Source organism: Copadichromis virginalis, linkage group LG16 (genome assembly GCF_057382275.1).
Source record: "Copadichromis virginalis isolate Kocher_CV1m ecotype Utaka linkage group LG16, C_Virginalis_male_GT1.1, whole genome shotgun sequence".
NCBI lineage: Eukaryota > Metazoa > Chordata > Actinopteri > Cichliformes > Cichlidae > Copadichromis > Copadichromis virginalis.
The window spans coordinates 13,909,592-13,930,728 of NC_140633.1; the positions used below are offsets into that span (position 1 = coordinate 13,909,592).

The following is a 21,137-nucleotide window of genomic DNA, read 5'->3' on the forward strand; positions in this document are numbered from 1 at the left end:
CCTATTGTGGAGAACCACATGTTCAAGGAGCATGGGAAGCTTGTGTGCAGAACTTTCTAGTGAAACCCATTCTAATAAAATAAAGAAGAAAAAAAACTGACCTGTGTTTTAGTCCTCTACAGATGGTCTCTACTTTGGCCATCTGTGGCAGCTTTTTAGGCAGTCAGGACACACAACAAATATATATCTTTCATCCTACATGAAAAGCATGTTCAGTCCAATTTTCCAGGGGTTTTCATGTTACTCTTAAAAGGTCACATGGTCTCTAATGTGCTGAGTAGGTTTCATAACCACTGAGTCAGTGACACCCATTGAAAGCCTGTTGTATAATTTCTGTGTCATGTTGTGAGAATGAGGTTTTAGGGTCATTTAAGAGCCTCAGATATGGGGAAAGATGCTGATCCATGAAGCTTGTATGGCACAGGCAGCCTTATTTAACTAACTGCTCTCAATCGCTTCTCTCCGACCCAGCAGTGACGACTCGATAAATATCTGTTCGCTTTCAGCATCTGCATTATTTTCATAAGTTTGACATCCAACATTCACTGCTCTGTCTCTGCAGTTTGATATGACAGAGGTTCACTTTACTTCTGTAATCCTGCCATCCGCTCTCCATCACTCCACTCTACCCAGGGGATTTGACTGCCATTAAGAGATGGCTTTTTGATGTGTGTTTTCCATCACGAACGCAGACAGGCACACGCACGCGCATTTGGTGAAGTGGGGTGGATGAAGGGTAAAAACATGCAGCATTTTTTGTTGGGGAACCGTGGCAGGCAGAAGCTTCTGCTCAGCTCACTCAGTGATGCTGTTGAAGGTGCCCTTTGTGGACTGACATGGGATGGACACATGCATGACTATTTGGGCAGTGACGTTTGGTACACATGGATGCAACTTTCTGGAAAGAGCTACAGGTATGTTGCTTTGAATTTCTTGGATTTCCTCTGTGATTTGCTGTAAATTTAGCATCGCTGTAAAGACCGACTGTCTGTGGTTTCCTGCCGTTAACAGATAAAACTATCCAACCACACTAGATCATCTAAAGATCTCCAGCAGCATTTGTATAACTCATAATTGTTCATCATTAAGATCTCTGTTTGTGCCATTTCAGACCTCCGTTAATCCTGGCATGTCCCAGATGAGCGGCTACAGTAATGACTGTCATCATTTTCACTGGTCAGTCTCAATCTCTTCTCTCTTCCACTGTTTCTGGGCTCATTTGACTTAGTTTCTTCTCCTGCTTTCAGAATTGCTGTGGCTCCATCAAAGACTGACCGATCAAACTGCAAGGCAGGGCTGAATTCGAGCTAATGCGAACCAGATCAAGAGTGAAAGCACAGGCGCAGACAATACTTATTGTTGTGGAGCTAATCTCTGATATAAGCTTGTCTTTCTTAATCACATCATCGTTTCAAACGGCCAGTTTAGCCTTCGGGCCACACATCGACGTCACTCAAACATCTAGTCTTTAGTTAAGCAGCAGTGTCCTGCTGTGGATGCAAAATCTTTTTAATATCAAAGATGTATTTATTTATTTTTAATTCATTATATCTTTTTATTTACTGATGATAGTAGACTTTGAAGGATTTGATGAATCAAAAACATCAAAAACTTGCGAAAACAATATTGTTTTCATGTACAGTAATACGGAGAAATAACAAATAAAGGAAATATTATGAAACACACATCATGAAATGTGCTTGTAGTGGGGTACACATATACAGAATTTCCCAGATTGGATAAATAGTATTATATAGTGTATTACTGTTATTGTTCAACAATGATAATTAAAATTTATGTTCAAGGTTAGTCGTTTTGCCTCTTATAATATTTTTAATGATTATGTTGTATCTTAGTCAAGCACTTTTTAAAAACTCCTGTCTGTTGTTTGAATCTGTCACAGTATTTCTGACAAATTTTTGGATGCATAAAAATAATTTCTGTAATTAATAAACCAAAAAAAAAAATTAAATTCATTGTCAACAAACAACAACAGCAACAAAAGGAAAACCTGTAAAGTTTTTTGGGTTTTTTTGTTGATTCCACCTTGGTGGCCTCAGGATCTCGTCTCTACTTTTTGTGGATGACGTGGTTCTGTTGTCCTCAGCAGATTTCGTTCTCTAGCTTGCACTTGAGTGCTTCACAGCTTTGTATAAAACTGCAGGAATGAGAATTAGCAGCTCCATGTCCAAGGCCATGGTTCTCAGTAGAAAAAGGTGAGGTGGCTGACCCAAAGTGGCGGAGCTCAAGTATCTTGGGTCTTGTTCACAAGTGCCAGGACAGATTGGATCACTGCAGACAGTGCCCTGATCTGTTGTGGTGAAAAAAGTTCAGATCATGAATACAAGTGTTGGAAATGAACTTTCTCTGAATGGTGGTTGAATGGGCTCACAAAAAGGATGAGGTACAGCCATCTGGAAGGGGCTCAAAGTAGAGCTGTTACTCCTCCAAATCAAAAGGAGCCAGTTCAGGTGGTTTGCACATCTAATTAGGATGCCTCCTGGCTGCCTCCTGGACGAGGCGCTCTGGGCATGTCCTACTGGGTTAGGACACACCTGCAGGACACTGGCCCTCGAGGCCTGGAGTTGGACACCCTTGGTTTAGGCTGTTGCAGTAGAAGAGAATGGATGGATGGTTTGTGGCTGAGCAGTATGACAAGTCAGATAAAACAGCATACATTTATTTTATACTAGAAATACAGTGGGGCAAAAAAGTATTTAGTCAGCCACCGATTGTGCAAGTTCCCCCACCTAAAATGATGACAGAGGTCAGTAATTTGCACCAGAGGTACACTTCAACTGTGAGAGACAGAATGTGAAAAAAAAAATCCATGAATCCACATGGTAGGATTTGTAAAGAATTTATTCGTAAATCAGGGTGGAAAATAAGTATTTGGTCAATAACAAAAATACAACTCGATACTTTGTAACATAACCTTTGTTGGCAATAACAGAGGTCAAACATTTACTATAGGTCTTTACCAGGTTTGCACACACAGTAGCTGGTATTTTGGCCCATTCCTCCATGCAGGTCTTCTCGAGAGCAGTGATGTTTTGGGGCTGTCGCCGAGCAACACGGACTTTCAACTCCCGCCACAGATTTCCTATGGGGTTGAGGTCTGGAGACTGGCTAGGCCACTCCAGGACTTTCAAATGCTTCTTACGGAGCCACTCCTTTGTTGCCCGGGCGGTGTGTTCTGGATCATTGTCATGTTGGAAGACCCAGCCTCGTTTCATCTTCAAAGTTCTCACTGATGGAAGGAGGTTTTGGCTCAAAATCTCACGATACATGGCCCCATTCATTCTGTCCTTAACAAGGATCAGTCGTCCTGTCCCCTTGGCAGAAAAACAGCCCCATAGCATGATGTTTCCACCCCCATGCTTCACAGTAGGTATGGTGTTCTTGGGATGCAACTCAGTATTCTTCTTCCTCCAAACACGACGAGTTGAGTTTATACCAAAAAGTTCTACTTTGGTTTCATCTGACCACATGACATTCTCCCAATCCTCTGCTGTATCATCCATGTGCTCTCTGGCAAACTTCAGATGGGCCTGGACATGCACTGGCTTCAGCAGCGGAACACATCTGGCAGTGCGGGATTTGATTCCCTGCCGTTGTAGTGTGTTACTGATGGTGACCTTTGTTACTTTGGTCCCAGCTCTCTGCAGGTCATTCACCAGGTCCCCCCGTGTGCTTCTGGGATCTTTGCTCACCGTTCTCATGATCATTTTGACCCCACGGGATGAGATCTTGCGTGGAGCCCCAGATCGAGGGAGATTATCAGTGGTCTTGTATGTCTTCCATTTCCTGATGATTGCTCCCACAGTTGATTTTTTCACACCAAGCTGCTTGCCTATTGTAGATTCACTCTTCCCAGTCTGGTGCAGGTCTACAATACTTTTCCTGGTGTCCTTCGAAAGCTCTTTGGTCTTGGCCATAGCGGAGTTTGGAGTCTGACTGTTTGAGGCTGTGGACAGGTGTCTTTTATACAGATGATGAGTTCAAACAGGTGCCATTCATACAGGTAACGAGTGGGGGACAGAAAAGCTTCTTACAGAAGACGTTACAGGTCTGTGAGAGCCAGAGATTTTCCTTGTTTGAGGTGACCAAATACTTATTTTCCACCCTAATTTACGAATAAATTCTTTACAAATCCTACCATGTGGATTCATGGATTTTTTTTTCACATTCTGTCTCTCACAGTTGAAGTGTACCTCTGGTGCAAATTACTGACCTCTGTCATCATTTTAGGTGGGGGAACTTGCACAATCGGTGGCTGACTAAATACTTTTTTGCCCCACTGTAGCTGTCATATTCATGTACCATTCATGGTGTTTACACATTTCAATTTCCAAATGTACTTAGAACACATGATCAAGAAACGCATGACTCAATGAATGAACAGTGAAGTGCATGTAAGGTCAGTCATTCCACTGGGCTCCAAGCAAAATCAGATTATCTGCCTTTGAAATGCCTTTAATATCCCGAAGCTCATCCAATTTTGTTTCTTTCATCCAAGAAACACAGCAAAAATCAAACTTCTGTGAAAACTTAGTACACAGTTATTCAGATTGTTGTTTAGACTTGCATGTAAAGTAGTTCTTAAATAGTCCAAAACACAGCAGCTAGGCTGACAATCACACATTAAAGCAAAGTCTAATCTGAGTGAGTGGAACCGGTGGTTTGCACTTAGTCGTAAACTGTTTATTTTACCTTTCATGAAAGTGCATCTTAATTGTAAACTTTGACAGTGGACTCCTGTCTCTTTGAGAATGTTTTTCAGTTAGTTAGAGTGCAGTGGCTGAAGCAAAAACCCGGGTGTGGGAGGAGTTCGGAGAGGCCATAGAAAAAGACTTTCGGACTGCCTCGAAGAGATTCTGGCAAACCATCAGGCGTCTCAGGAGGGGAAAGCGGTGCTCTACCTGCACTGTGTATAGTGACGTCGACTGAGAAAATTGTCAGGCGGTGGAAGGAATACTTCGAGGACCTCCTTAATCCCACTGACACGTCTTCCGAGGAGGAAGCAGAGTCTGGGGATGAGGGGAATGACCCGCCAATTTCCGGGGGCGAGGTCACTGAGGCAGTTAAACAACTCCTTGGTGGCAGAGCCCCTGGTGTTGATGAAGTCCGCCCCGAGTTCCTGAAGGCTCTGGACGTTGTAGGGCTGTCCTGGTTGACACGCCTCTGCAATGTTGCGTGGAGATCAGGGGCAGTACCTGTGGACTGGCAGACCGGGGTGGTGGTCCCCATCTTTAAGAAGGGGGACCGGAGGGTGTGTTCCAACTACAGGGGGATCACACTCCTCAGCCTCCCTGGGAAAGTCTATGCCAGGGTGCTGGAAAGGAGAGTTCGTCCGTTAGTCGAACCTCGGATACAGGAGGAACAATGCGGTTTTCGTCGAACACTGGACCAGCTCTTTATCCTCTCGAGGATACTTGAGGGTGCATGGGAGTTTGCCCAACCAGTCTACATGTGTTTTGTGGACTTGGAGAAGGCATTCGACCGTGTCCCTCGGGGTGTCCTGTGGGAGGTGTTGCGGGAGTATGGGGTGTCTGGCCCATTGCTACTGGCCATTCGATCCCTATACAACCGTTGCAAGAGCTTGGTTCGCATTGCCGGCAATAAGTCGGACTCGTTCCCGGTGGGTGATGGGCTCCGCCAGGGCTGCCCTTTGTCTCCGGTTCTGTTCATAATTTTTATGGACAGGATTTCTAGGCGCAGCCAAGTGGCGGAGGGCTTTCGCTTTGGTGGCCTCAGAATCTCATCTCTGATTTTTGCAGATGATGTGGTTCTGTTGGCTTCATCGGGTGAGGGCCTCCAGCTCGCACTGGAACGGTTCGCAGCTGAGTGTGAAGCAGCGGGAATGAGGATCAGCACCTCCAAATCTGAGGCCATGGTTCTCAGCCGGAAAAGGGTGGAGTGCCCACTCCGGGTCGGGGATGAGTTCCTGCCCCAAGTGGAGGAGTTCAAGTATCTCGGGGTCTTGTTCGCGAGTGATGGGAGAAGGGAGCCGGAGATCGACAGACGGATTGGGGCTGCAGCAGCAGTAATGCAGACGCTGCACCGGTCCGTCGTGGTGAAGAGGGAGCTGAGTGTAAAAGCGAAGCTCTCAATTTACCGGTCGATCTACGTCCCTACCCTCACCTATGGCCACGAGCTGTGGGTAGTGACCGAAAGAACGAGATCGCGGATACAAGCGGCAGAAATGAGCTTCCTCCAAAGGGTGGCTGGCCTCTCCCTTAGAGATAGGGTGAGAAGTTCGGCCATCCGGGAGGGGCTCAGAGTAGAGCCGCTGCTCCTCCACATCGAAAGGAGCCAGCTGAGGTGGTTCGGGCATCTGACAAGGATGCCCCCTGGGCGCCTCCTGGGTGAGGTGTTCCAGGCATGTCCCACCGGGAGGAGGCCCCGGGGCAGACCCAGGACACGCTGGAGAGATTATATCTCTCGGCTGGCCTGGGAACGCCTTGGTGTTCCCCCGGATAAGCTGGAGGAGGTGGCTGGGGAGAGGGAGGTCTGGGCCTCTTTGATTAGGCTGCTGCCCCCGCGACCCGGCCTCGGATAAAGCGGATGAAGATGGATGGATGGATGGATAGAAGTTGTTTTTCTTAATCATGAAAATAATTCTGTCATCACGCCCTTTGGTTGTCTTCTGTAATGTTTCAGGCCTTTTGGTGCTGCTGAGCTGGTCAGTTTATTCTTTTTTTAAACAATGTATCAGATCATTGATTTAAGACAGTGCAACACTAGACAGAACAGGACGATACAGACACAAGACAGTGCAGTGGAAATGTGCAAAATGCTGAGTATTGTGCAAAAGTAACTTGGTGTCTGTAGTAGAGATGGACCGATCCGATATTACGTATCGGTATCGGTCCGATACTGACCTAAATTACTGGATCGGATATCGGAGAAAAATAAAAAATGTAATCCGATCCATTAAATATCACGAAAGCACCTCACAAAACTTGCAACACGCCGTAACTCACCTCAGAACGTTAGCACGTCGGAGCAGTATGCATCACGTGATAGAGCAGCTGTGGCATGCGGGACCTGTTGGTGGTCTGGATAGCATGTGGAGCTTTGCTAGCAACCCGGCATTTCATCTCCGACAAAGTTATCCCGAGAGAAGTAAAGCAAGTGTGTAAGTCCATCTCTGAATGTTTGTAAAGCATTCCTGCGTTAAGCTTAACAAGCGATATATGGAGCTACTGCTTCTTCTTGCTGCTACTTCAATCATGAAACTGATTAATGATCAGCTGATCGGCTTTTCTGTCGGGAGTCCGTCTCTCTTGTTTGTTTTTGGCCCACTTTGCACCAGAAAGAGGAAACCAGCGGCTGAACAACAGCAGCACGTTTAAGCTTGATCAGCTGTTGTTAGAATTTATTTAATATTACTTTCTACTCCAGGATCTTTTTCTACGTAGCTGACGTAACTGTGCAGGGGCGGATCTAGCAAAGTTTAGCCAGGGGGGCCGATAGGGCATTAACTGGGAAAAGGGGGCACAAAGACATACTTTTCTTTCTTATTCTCATTTAAAATGTCGAGCTTTTAATAAATAATTATCTGACACCCAAAGTTTTAATTTGATGTAAAATGAATAGAAGTCAATTACTGTATATAGTAACTATTAAGTCTAATATATATACCCTAGTAAGCTATAGTACTTTTTCCTTTGGGAAGGTACCATCTGTGCAGTCTGCAATTTTGTTGAAGAAAGATGTTGAATCTATTTAATATTTCTTGAAAAATAATTGATTTCTGTGCATTTTTTTTCACACTGCATCAAATTAAGGTTGATTACGTCGATTAAGCATCATGAGGTGGAGCGTGAGGGGTGGTTCCCTATTTTTTATTTATTTATTTTTGTTGTTGCTGGGAGTTGGAACCCTATTAGTTAGGTTGCTTAATATTTACGCTAAGTACTCTTTAAAATACCAGAATAGGGAGGATGGTGTAGGTTTAAGTTCATTTGATTGATCAGTATTGCTGAACTATGAAATTTTTTTTTTTTTGCATACAGGTATAACAGAATAGCTTTAGTGTAGTTGTTGTTTTAAACTTGAGTATGAACTTATACAAAATGCAGCAAGATATTTAAAAAAAAACAGTTTTGTTGATTAAAAAACACTATATCGGATTCATATCGGTATCGGCAGATATCCAAATTTATGATATCGGTATCGGTATCGGACATAAAAAAGTGGTATCGTGCCATCTCTAGTCTGTAGGTGTGTGTGTGTATGAGTGTGAGATACTGCAGATAAGTGCTTGGTAGTGACATGTATGAAGGTGTGCACGTGTGTCAGTCCAGTCAGAGTGTTCAGGAGTCTGACGGCTTGGAGTAAGAAACTGTTCTGTAGTCTGGTAGTGAGGCCCGGATGCTCCGGTACCTCTTTCCAGAAGGCAGCACGGTGAAGAGTGTGTGTGAGCGGTGTGTGGGGTCCTCCACAATGCTGGTGGCTTTGCGGATGGAGCGGGTGCTATCAGTGTCCGTGATGGAGGGAAGAGGGGAGAGACAGGTTGTTGACTCTACACCAGTCAGTAATGATGGCCTCCCTAACTTTTATCAACATCTCTTTTGGCCTGATATTTAAAATTACAACGAAAAGCTATAAAATAAAATAACTTCAGATATTATGTCTGCTTCATTTGTCATGATACAGTTTCACCTGACCACGAAACTGCTTGTTAGGCAATTTTCCAGTCAATTTTTGACTGGAAATAGGGGATGCAATTCCAAAACAATTCATGGAAAAGTTTTGTAAAACCCTTTCAGTTAAAGTTGAAGGTTTGCAACCATTCATGTGTTGATTGTGATGGTGTTTAATGACAAAACTACAAAAAGTTCCTCCAACAAGTTATGAGCCCAACTCCTTTTGTTACATTGTGCAACTGATGGTTTTTTTTAAATGGGCAGGAGTGTGAAAGGTTTTCTGTCTTGATATAGAGAAACTGAAGCATTATATAATAATAATTATAATAGTGCTTGATATAAGGGGATGTGGTAAAGCCCTGTAGTTTGAAAAGGGTCATACTACAGAAAGGTGCGTCGTCAGGGTGATGAAAATCTGCTGCTAAAACTTCTTTCACAACTCTAAACTAGATTATATTGCAACAAGTAGAGCTTATTGTCCTTTATTTATTTTTTTATTTGTTTCATTACATTTTTTAATGTGATTTTTTAAATTCATTGACTACATTTAAAAAACAGTTATGAAAAACACTGCAGCCTAAATATTTAGTTAAAGACTAAGAGTAGACAAATGAAATAAAGAAACAACATGGTATAAATTTATACAATGTATATATTTGTGTCACTTTTAATTTCAAATCATCCGATGACCTGATTAATAAAAAAAGAAAATATTGTTAATAGTACATAAGATGACATCATAGACAACAATATTAACACCAGTTGACTTTTTGGTGGCTCATTTAGTATGCATTAGCTCACATTTCTTACTTAGTGCACTTGTTTAGTTAGAATTAGGCCTCCAACACTCTTTCACCACATGTGTAGACCAAGCTTTTCAATTCCTGTAAAAATACTGAAAGTACCACCACACTCTGAAATAACACCCATCCTGTCCTCCTTTCAGTCTCTGTGCTTTGCCTGCTGCCTCAGGAGGTGCTGGCACGGTGGGCTTGTGTTCGCGCCTGCCCACCATCCTGCACCTGCACGCAGGAGAAGAGCTGCAGCGTGCTCTGCGACCGCTCCGGCCTGGCTGAGCTGCCCAAAGAGTTTCCGTGTGAGGCCTCCGCCATCAACCTGGACAAAAACAGGCTCAAGTTCTTGTCAGAAAGGGCCTTTGGTACTCTGCCCTCCCTCAAGTCTCTCTCTCTGGACCACAACAACATCTCCTTCATTACCCCAGGAGCCTTTAAGGTTTGCTGAATGTTCTGCTGAAGGATTTTGTAACCAAAAATACAAACACGTAACAAACAGGTATATATATATATATATATATATATATATATATATATATATATATATATATATAAAAACTGCCTGAATGATCATGTGAGGAAACCCATCAACATGCAGAAATACAAAAAAAATCTACAATTTCAAGCACTACTGTATCTTTACTAGATTTACTAGAAATTCATTTTTATATTTTTAGAGTTTTCATACTTGACTAACAGTTTCTGTCACGCAGGGCCTCTCGAACTTGGTGGAGCTGAAAATGGCGCACAACGAGTACATCAGCTACCTTCACACACGAACTTTCACAGGGGTGAAGAAGCTGGTGCACCTCGACTTGTCCGACTGTAACCTGTTCAGCATCCCCGATCGTATCTTTATAGAGCAAACAGCACTGAAGGAGCTGCTCTGTTTCCAAAACAACTTCAGGAGGATCCCGGGGGCCATCAGAGGCATGGAAAACCTGACTCACATCTATCTGGAGAGAAACAAGATAGAGGCAGTGGCCTACAACTCCCTGCTGGGCCTGGGTAGCCTCAAGTAAGCCACAGGCCCCAAGCTCATGCATGAACTCACATAGCTACAACCAGGCATTCATTTATTGACTGAGGTTTTGCATAAACTATTAAAGCAGACCTGCTATGCTTATTTCCAGCTACAGATTTTGATTCCACAGTCACAGTTCAAAATACTGCTTATTTATCTCATGCAGGGTCTCATTGCACGCTCAGTTCATCTTCTGTTTGAACTAAGCATTCAGCAGTTCAAAGTTTGTGTATTCATCCTTAGTTCATGCACTGCTCCCATCCTGTTTTCAGAGATTTTACAGATGACATGGAACAAAGTTATTTTGTGCAGGTGTGGTTCCTGGTGTGAGTCTGCAGTGCCTAAGGTAGCATGTGCGATTTTCTGTGCTGAAACAAAAGCATGACAAACTGAATATTGGTAGCAAAGAAAGGCTGTCTAAATCTAACACAGCCACTGATCTTCTCTTATTGTGTAAACCAGTTCATTCTTTCAAACATCTTTATCTCTCTCAGGTACCTGAACCTCCAGGAGAACCGCATCAACGTGATCCATGAGCAGGCCTTCCAGGACCTTACACGGCTGGAGAACCTTTACCTCAATGACAACTTGCTGTCTGATTTGCCCAAGCTCGCCTTCAAAGGCCTCAGCCGGCTCAAGATGCTCAACCTCGGGGGTAACCAGTTGACCAACCTGTCCAAGACCTGGTTCAGTGACCAGGTGGAGCTGGAGGTCCTGTACCTAGACAGGAACCAGCTGCTATACATCGAGGAGGGCACTTTTGAGAACCTGACCAGCCTAATCACCCTCCACCTGAACAGCAACAATCTTACCACCCTTCCCTTCCCTGTTTTCCAGCCCATCTACTTCCTGGGCCGGCTTTACCTCTTCAGAAACCCCTGGGAGTGCGACTGCTCCCTTGAGTGGCTGAAGGAGTGGATGGAAAACTACAAGCTGGTGCGGGACATCCCCTGCGCTTCACCTTCCTCTGTGGCCGGACTGGACCTCGGTGAGGTGGTCTTCGCCAAGGTGAACGGCACATGTGTGGACCCCGCCGACCTCAACCTAACTACGGCCTCCTCGGAGATCACCTCCACCACAGAGAACCGCTTCAAAAGCCTCATTTTCACACTGATCCACCCGGAGTTCGGGGATCAGATGGGGAACGGCACAGAGAGCCTCCGCAACGGGACCCTGATTGAGAGCGAGGATGGGCAGCTCTCTGCAGGGGTCACAGGTCAACGGGCCTGGCCAAGCGAGTCTCTTTTTTGCTTCATTGTGATGTGGCTCAGCTTGGGTTTGATTGGCCAGTCAGATCTATTTTTCTCTCTGTACTGCACGTGAGAACAGTGGAGATGAGATCTGCTCCATGACCCACATGAGGAACATGGGAAGCTTTTTAAAAAAAAATGCTCCCGAGATAAAAGATGGTTTTATTTACTCATGCGAATATAAAAGGGTTGCTATTCATGTTTGCGTGTGTTAATGCTCTGATGTAGGATTTTGGGATTGTTTCCCTGGTAAAATGCAAACAGGGGAAACTGAATATTTTCAGGTAAGAAGGACTGGATGTGGTTTACCATACTGGTTATAGATTAAAGATTTATATATACTACTTCATATGTGATCATGCTCCTCCTCGTTCATATACAAATCTGTACAGCGGCAGGATTCATCTGTGCAATTGCAGTGGCAATGAAACTCAAACTGTGTAAGCTAACATCTAGTTTTTTTGTTGCATAAGTCGTCATTTTAATTATGATGTAATATTCATAGCGTTACATAGTCCGACTATTTTGTTTTTGTATTTTCATTCACAATGTTAAAGGAGATGAGAGCTCCTGTAGTTATCTCCTAAACACACGTCCGCTCTTTTTTGTGTGTAGGCTCTGCAGCTTTTCCACAAATGCATTAATCTTCTTACCGCATGCAGCTCGGTGTCGTCGCTGCTTGTGTGTGCTATAAAGTAACACAGACGGACTTTATCTTTGCCTCTAGTGTATGGGTATAATCTCTCTCTATACAGGGACTGTGGTGAGTCATTGCCATATATTGTGGATGGAGGGGGGGGCAGTGTCAAAGCATGTTTAATGCATATGTACACACTTACACTGTTGTGCTTTGTGTGGCTGATATACCATAACACAGGCGACTGCTTTCTTTCTACCCCGGTGAGTGTGAGTAGTTTGGTCAGACAGCCTGTGGTGCAGTTCAGTTTTGTTATTAGACACAATGCTCTGTCAAAATCTATTTTTCTAAATAAAATAAATAATTAAGCTTTCAATGTGCTGGTTCAGTGACTCCTTTCAGCATCAGTCGAGGGGTTGACCCGTTTCACTTAATCCGCCCAGTGGCCTCTTTGGCTCGTTAATGTGGGATTATGCTGGGACTAAGACAAGCGAGGAGGCTGATGTCGCACCTCGTCCCTCTCGCACTCAACATTTTCTTTTGCTCGTCCAATTCCAGGTCACAGGGGAGCAGGAGGAGTCTGTCCCAGCTGTCATGGGAACGGGAGGAGAGGCACACCCTGGACAGATCGCCAGTCTGTCGCAGGGCTGCAAAGGTTCATATCTGAACAAATTTCTAATGTGATAACAGCTATGACAGACTTGCATTAATTAATATAGCATCATCTTTAGTCAGTGGAATTTCCAGGCACCTTTCCAAGAATTTATGATTACATGTTAAACCTTTCTAGGAAATGAACTGGAAACAACAGAAACTGTGATCAAGGGGAAAATCCTTCTGCTTTGAAGATTAGAAACATTATTGCATGTCTCATGGACATATCATGTAACATATGTGATGTAGTAGCAGGATTGTTCAGTACAGCACACATAACAATCATAGCAAATAGAATAGTACATTTAGAGATTAAATTTACTTCTCAACATATAACATGTTGGAATTATCTTAACAACTTTTACTGCACCATAATGCACTGAGTGTTGTTACTTACTGATGCTTTGAATATTTTACTACCTGTGGTCATATTTGTGCATGGTGGCAGGGCTATGCTTGTTTAGCTCTCTGAGGTCTAAGTCATCATAGGTGCCAACGTTCTCCTAACCCTGTATTTTGGAGAAGGGCACGTGTTTGCCAATTAGAATGATTAATTTGCTCATTTTCCGATCGCCAAGACTTAGAAAACAGTTTAATACAAACTGTAGTGACATAGGGTTGTAGATGTCACTGATGATGTCTCAGACCACAGGATTAAGTACATCTTCTAGTTCAACTGTATTATTATTCAAAATCAACAAAGCAGCCCAGGTCTCGAAGATAAACAGCAGTCATCTGGGAATTATGCACTCAGACTGTCATGTCTAAAGCTTTAACCCTCTGTTGCCATACAGCATTCAGCTTTAATCTAATCCTGAGGAAACAGAATATATATATATTTTCTTTTTATTAAAATATTCTCCAAAGTCATGGCAATCACAAACTAACTGACACAAAAAAGACAGTTTTGGCCTTCTTTAAAGTACAGTTTGTCACCCATGATGACTCAGACCTCAGCAAGTTAAAGGGAAGCCTGGTGGAGCTGCAGCCTATCAATCAAAATGCTCTATTAGGATATAATAACTGGGATTGTCAATGAAAAGTCAGGACTCTTGCAATCACATAATGACTATATACTATGTTAGTGCATTACCAACAGTCTGATAGATAGTGTTAGAGACTAGCTTACCAACGAAATGAGCATTTAGCAGCTAAAGCAGCAGCTAGTTCCCTCAGGAGTTGGTGGAGCTCAAAAACACACTGACTTTGTAAAGGTGGCAATGATACACAACAAATGGAGACCTCATTTCTAATTCACCACTACAGTGTCCTGACTTGAAATCTCAGTTGTAGCACTTTCTTTTGCTTTTCTTTTAATTTCAGCTATAGCCAGTTAGCTTTGTTGTATTTTGTTTTTCACAGACACAGATAGTTGCTAATCAGTGCAACTCATCAAAACTGAAAGCCAAACTCACAGGTCTGTTAGTAACCACATAACCATATAACTATATTAAAATAATCCCTTATGGTACATACAGGTATAAGATCAAGTTCAGTGACTCCAGTTAGAAAATGTGAAGCCCAATGAATAGCTATTGTTTACACTTGCACATGTGTGTCAGCTGGTAATTTAAATATGAAGGTCTATGGAGATGTCGGTGATGGCTCACTCTTAAAGTTGGCCTGAAGTGGTGAACAAAGTTTGCCATCTCTCACTCAGAGAACCAAGGTTATAGCGGTATATTCTGTAAATGCTGAATATATAAGCAACAATTTGCCACAAAGTTGTATCACCTTAAATGGGAAACTTTTCCCCTAGCAATACATCCATCTAAAATATTTTCATGTGAGTTTTCTTGCATTTAATAAAATCAGATGACACTTGCCCTGTGGTGATTAAAGTGCCAAAAAAAAGCTACATCAAAACTTCTGCATGAAGTGAATGTTAATATTTTATTTCTCTGTGTCAGACTCAACAAATGTTCACGTTCTTCACTGTTGATCCAAGCTGGATCTCTGCCTCCACCTCAGTGATAAAAGTGTGTGAGAGGATCGTGGTCATTGTACATTTTCCCGACTCCCAGGGCTGTTCTCTATAAATCAGTGTGGGGCTTTCAGAGAAGGTGAAGAAGCCAGATTTTAAAAATCAATTATTTTTCTTCTTCTTGCTTAGACACATCAACTGTGAGATATTTAACATCCATACCTGATAAAAAATGAATAAAAAAAAGAAAACAAACCACAGCTGTCCTGTCAACTGCTCCTTGTTTTTCTTTCCCCTGACGTTAATGCTATGGGATTATTCAACAGCAAACCACAGGTTTCAGCTCTGGAGGACTCTAATCGCTCACTTGCATTGATTGAAATCACCAAATGCAGTGTTTCAACAGAGAGGTCAGCTTAATGCACATTCACCTGAGGTATATAAGCCTCAGGAATGTATGACATGCTGGACTCCATTTATTATGCGTGACTTTAACTAAAAGTCTGGCTTTTCTTTCTGGTGGAACGATGCATGCACATACACACATAAATACATGATTAACTTCATCTTCATATGTGCCACAAGGTGAAGAGTAACAAGGTCATTTGCATCTGAAACATTTAAATTAGCCAGTTGTTTGATATGAAAAATATATTGGGAAATGCAATAGATAACACGTTTTTCTCTCTGCAGTGCAGCGTGAATGCATGCTGTGTGAAACAACACAGCTTCCTGTTGCTGTTTCCTCCTCCATTCCCTACTTAAGCTGCTGAATGAAGGCCAGAAGGTGGTTTTGCAGAACATTACAATGATGTGTAACCTTTTCACACTGGCCTTAACCACCAAAATCTAATGAGTTAAGAAGAGGCTTTTGGGGCCATATCCATCAAGGTATTCCTGAGTTTGCCAGTATGAAACTTGGATAGATGGACGTGTGTGTGTGTGTGTGTAATGACCCTATCTGGCCTCAATAATCCATGCCCGTTATATTTTTTTTATCCACTGTGGTCTGCCTCATCTGCCCTTGCTGCTGGTACCGCCTCTCTGCTTTATGTGTACACGTTTTCCCGGTCTGACCTCACCATAACCAGGCTGATCCAACGAATGCACACCTGCAGGAACTAAAGGATCTCCTGCTAATGTTCTGAGGCGCACGTTGAGACTCTGATGGAAGAGAACGGCTCTGGCAGAACAAGGTGACCTCTATAATTAGGCAGATGATTTGAGCAAGATTTGAGCATTTTTAGTTCAAATGTAGTTGCGAAACCAGGATTAGACAAAAGTCTTAAAACTAAAAGCAGATGTGTCCATAGAGCTTTAGATGGGAACCACTGCACTAAACGACCTCAAATCATAGTAAATAATTGCAGCTGGCTTCACTTTGAGCTACTTCAAAACGTAGTAAATGTGAATTAAAAATCTAGTATTGCAGTAAAGTGTAGTATGAACCTTTTGATTTTATGCTGCAATAAAACTAACATGTGATCAGCCCAGAAAGCACCCGCCTGGATTCATTGGTTTGGATCGAGCTGCAGTTACTCACAGGCAGTGCTGAAGCTGGAGGGATGTGCACAAAGCATTTCTTACAGGAAACCAACTTTAATGTGGTCCTTTGGACTATTTACTGTGTAAATAAGATGGACGTATGTTCCCAGTCTGAAAATCTGCTCGTAGCTCAAAAACACACACTTGTACTAAACAGACAGGGATCTGGGAATAATGAAACAATACTGTTTTACCTCAGAAGCAGGCGGCTCTCTGAAACGATTTCTCTGTTCCCAACGCTGTTAACAAGAGTTCAAACTGCGTCACTGACATCCTGAAATATGTATGAAAGCGGTCATGACACAGCTTTAGCTCCAGAATCAACCTCAAAATTCTCCCTGCTGGTGTCTTGTGGTGAGAACTGGATGAAGCTCACTTGTCCCTGAACAAGAAAGGGCCTTCCCTTTCTTGTTCAGGGACACCAGGACCTTGATGTTGACTGATTTTTTTTTTTTCCACACTGAAACATACGTTTGGATGCAAAAACTTCTTAATTTTCTGTCGTTTTTACACACTTGGTGTGTAATGGCAGTTAGCCCATCCCTTTTTTAACCTCCTAGGACCTGGCGTCCACATATGTGGACATCACATTTTGGGTTGTCTAGACCAAAACACTAAATTTTGCTCTACAAGGGCCTGATATCCACTTATGAAGAAATTATGCTGCCACTGTTCTAATGAAATTTAAGATGAAAGTCCTCATATGTGGAGCTCATTTTTGTCATAAACAAAAACCAGGTAAAAAAAAAAAAATCTGGTTAATTCTTTGTTTCCACATTCATTAAAAATGCATGCCATGGGAGAGTTCAGGTCTTAAGATACTACCTACATTTTGGACTTTTTACGTCAGTGAGTTTGGAGGTAACTAAAGTAAAAGTTCAGTAAATGTAAATATTAGCCAAGTTAGACGCAGACATAAACATCTATACAAACATGATTTTGCAACTAGCCTGGCTCAATGAAAAATGCAGGTATGAATAGGTTTTTTCCTTCAATAGATGAATTCATCAATCAAAAATTGCATATTGTATTTATCTGGGGTTATCTTTTAAAATGTATTTGATGTGAAGCATGTGAAAAAACCCAAACAAACAATGGAAAAATCATTTAAAAACTAAGGAACGGGGAAAATACTTAAAAAAAAAAGTAATATAAAGTTCATGGGCTTCCAAATATCAGCTTAGAATGACCCATTCAGAAAAAGTCATTTGTATTGTGAACTCTACAAGAGCTGCTTTCTTTGTGGACGCTATGAAGCGCCTTGAGGCGACTTTTGTTGTGATTTGGCGCTACACAAATAAAATTGAATTGAATTGGACAGGCTGCTGGTGCTGTGAGTGCTCCGAGGTTTACTGCTTTTTGGCAAAGAGCCACATTCCCCAATATATGAGCAGACACTAGAGTTATCATGGCTATCTTCCAGCCTCTAACCCAGCATAAAGCTGGCAACTGAAACTGAAGATTATTATTATTAAATTTGAATATCCATTTTTTCATTACATGTGACCTTTGATTTTCCAGCTTATCGACCATCACTTTGTGAGAAGTCCCCATCTATGAAAACAATTTCTCACCCCTTCCTTACATCTTTCTCCATCTCTGAGTGAACGTCACACATTAGTGCATTTTTGTGGCTTTTAATACTAAATGATACACGTACAGCGTGACCAGCACCACCCTGAGCAGGTCTTTGCCAGATTTTAGAAGAGATGCTTTTCATGTGACGCTGCAAAAAGAACGCAATGAAGAGACACTTCAAGTTTAATTTTCCAACACATAAAAGGAAATATATTTAAAAAAAAAAAACTGTTCATACCGAAGAACCTGCATCATTGTGGAGTCATTTACACCCGAGGGGCAGTCATATTCATATACTGTATGTGGTTATTCAGCGGCACGCACGGCCTCCTCATCCTCTGAAGCCGTCAGCTCTGCACAAAGTAAAGCGTGCACTTGCACTTGCACCGCACACGGTTACAGTTTCAAGACAGATCTCATCTATCGCTGCTTTTTAAACTGGATTGAAACACACTCTTGGACATCACAGTTTGGAAATGGCAAATGCTGAACTAGGTGTACGATAAATCAAAAAGAGAAAAAAAAAATCAAAACTTTTATTAGATTTCTTCCTTTTTTTTTTCCTTTTTTTTTTTTTTAAATACAAACACATCTCACTTACATGGTCGATAATTCTAGAAATTTAGAAACATCACCTGAAATGCAAGGGATGTGCATAGGTGTCAAGTCAACATCTGGCTCAGTCACTCTTGGTTTATTTTTAACATTTTTGTTTTCCTTTTGGTTGAGTTCACTTTTCCAAAGAGCTGGAATGTTTTCTTTTTTTAAATTTCTTTCTGGTAATATATATATTTTGCCTTCTTTTAATTCTCGGAGGGTTTACAGAGGGACACGGGGAACACTGACTGACAGCATGGAAGCTTGCAAATGTCCACATGCATGATAACCTCATTCAAATCTCTAAAACCATTTATGGATTTATTTAGAAGAGACAGTACCCGGTAGTCCAAAGGTGCGTGTGACTGCACTAACAGCTGGAGAGGGGAAAAACAAAACAAAAAACATCTACAGATGAAAGACATTGCAGTGTGTGTGCTTTTACTGCATCTGCAGACAGTGTCCTTCTCCAACAGCCGTGATGGGAGGGTTACTGCAGGTGCACCAACATGAGAGGACGGGACGCAGTACTGTCTCTTTAAAACAAACATCTACAAAAATGTTGCCTCCTAGCTAGTACAGACATGACAATATTCACTTTTACTCTGTTTTTATACAACACTATGAGACTAGGTCATCTGCGAGGGCAAGAGTCCGACGCTTGAATGCTGTTACGCTTTCACAGTACGCTGAGTCGGTTCCGATCGAGTGCAGTGTAGAGAGGGCTGCCCTGTCGGCTTCTGTTATTAGAGTCTTCTGTGTCGGTGTTGTAGTTATGAAGAGGGCAAGACAGCCGAGGTGTTGCTGGCGGGAAGTGGAAGAGGGGGAGAGAGCGCGAAGGCGGATGAGATGTTACGGGTCAGTACACCCAGGACACAGGGACCCACTGACTGGTGGTGCACACCAGGTCAATGGCCTCCTCCAGGTGCCTGATGGTCTCATCAATCTCGTTGTTGATGATGGTCTGGTCGAAATAGTGTGCGTAGGTCTTCTGCAGGATCTCCGACTCTTTCTGCAGCCGCTGGAGTGACTCGTCCTGAAGGAGGAGCAGGAGGAGTGAAAATGACAAAAAAGGTGAAAGCAAGACAGGACCAAAAAAAAAAAAAAAAAGAAATCCTTAGGGCCCCTACACACTGTGGGATGTAAAGTCTATCACAGGATTTTCCACATTTTTAGGTTCTTATACCTAAAACTAACCATCTCATTTTCAGTTTCCATAATTTTATCCACAACATTTAAAGATATCAGTGAGAGGAGCCTCCACTGCAGGCTCACGATACACTGCCACGTTAAGACCTTTTTAGAGCTCATTAATTGGAAAATGCTGAGGCTCAGTTAGGGACAGGAGCAAAAAATTCACGAGTATATTTAGTAGATTTTTACCTTCATACTCAGAACATTTCTAAAGTTACAGTGCATTGCATTGCATCCCTCCTGAAACAAGGTTTTATATACTGTGTTAGATTAAACTCAGAGAACCTAATGAATTGGCCATAGATGGTTTTCTGGCTTGAAAGGCTGACTAAAATATGGAACAGGAAGTTAGCACAGCAGACCAGACTGCCCGCCAACTTTAAAGCCCAACCCTGTGTCTGCTACAGCACTGAACAGGCTCCACACTGAACTGTACGCGTTTCACCGTGTTAGACCCACAGTGATGCACTCAACCTGCAAGATGGCTGTGTCACACAGCGTGTTGGCCTACAGCAGAGGAGGAAGAAAACAGTAAAACACAGTTGGTAGAACTTATCACTAGAATCATGGAACACACACACACACACACACACACACACACACACACACACACACACACACACACACACACTAAAGCATCTGCTCTGTCAGGTCTTACTTACTGGCAGTGTTCGACACCACCTGGGCATCTGAGCGGAGTGCCATGCAAACAAACACATGCAGCGTGCAAAACAAACAAAAAGACGAGTGCAGAGACGAGTGAGGAGCAGCATGCGAACTCAAACCTCAAGCCTGATTCAGACTTCAGCAGGAAATCTAAGTCCTAACTTACAACATAACCGGGAACCCTTTTAAGACAGGTTACATGGAAGGTCAGGATGTAGGGTTGAGAGCGGTTTCTGGTTATGTTAAAGGAAGATGTAGATTTCCTGAAGCATAATTCAGGTATTACACACAGCTCAGACATACACAGTAACATGTCTCACAGTTGGGTGAAATCAGTGGCACACAATTTCAAAAGGTGACTTATTATGAATTTCCTTTAACAAACACACACACACACACACACACACACACACACACACACACACACACACACACACACACACACACACGTCAAAAAATTACAGGAACACTTTTTAATCAGAGTGCAGCATCAGGTCAGTCAAACTTGTTGGATATTGACCTGGTGAGTTAACTAGCAGAGCGGGTTGTTATCAGTTTCAGCTGCTTGGTCTTAACAACAGATACAGTATAGGGGCAAGAATGAGACAATCCCAAAACAG

General features: G+C 42.6%; 2 protein-coding genes across 14 annotated transcripts in view; one reads left to right on the forward strand and one right to left on the reverse strand.

Moving 5' to 3' along the window:
* Positions 1–287: 287 nt before the first annotated feature.
* Positions 288–12,723, forward strand: nyx (nyctalopin). The gene is made up of 5 exons (XM_085434972.1): positions 288–914; positions 1,112–1,176; positions 9,601–9,887; positions 10,162–10,466; positions 10,967–12,723. The coding sequence occupies exons 2-5, from the start codon at positions 1,155–1,157 to the stop codon at positions 11,793–11,795; spliced, it is 1,443 nt and encodes a 480-aa protein (XP_085291098.1). The 5' UTR covers positions 288–914; positions 1,112–1,154; the 3' UTR covers positions 11,796–12,723.
* A 5,502-nt stretch (positions 12,724–18,225) lies between these two features.
* Positions 18,226–21,137, reverse strand: part of caska (calcium/calmodulin-dependent serine protein kinase a) — a 159,796-nt gene continuing 156,884 nt past the window's right edge. For all 13 annotated transcript variants that reach the window (XM_085435464.1, XM_085435468.1, XM_085435465.1 and 10 more), the window contains one exon: positions 18,226–19,693. In XM_085435464.1, the coding sequence (XP_085291590.1) occupies positions 19,517–19,693 (177 nt within the window). In that variant the 3' untranslated portion in view covers positions 18,226–19,516. The remainder of the gene's footprint in view (positions 19,694–21,137) is intronic.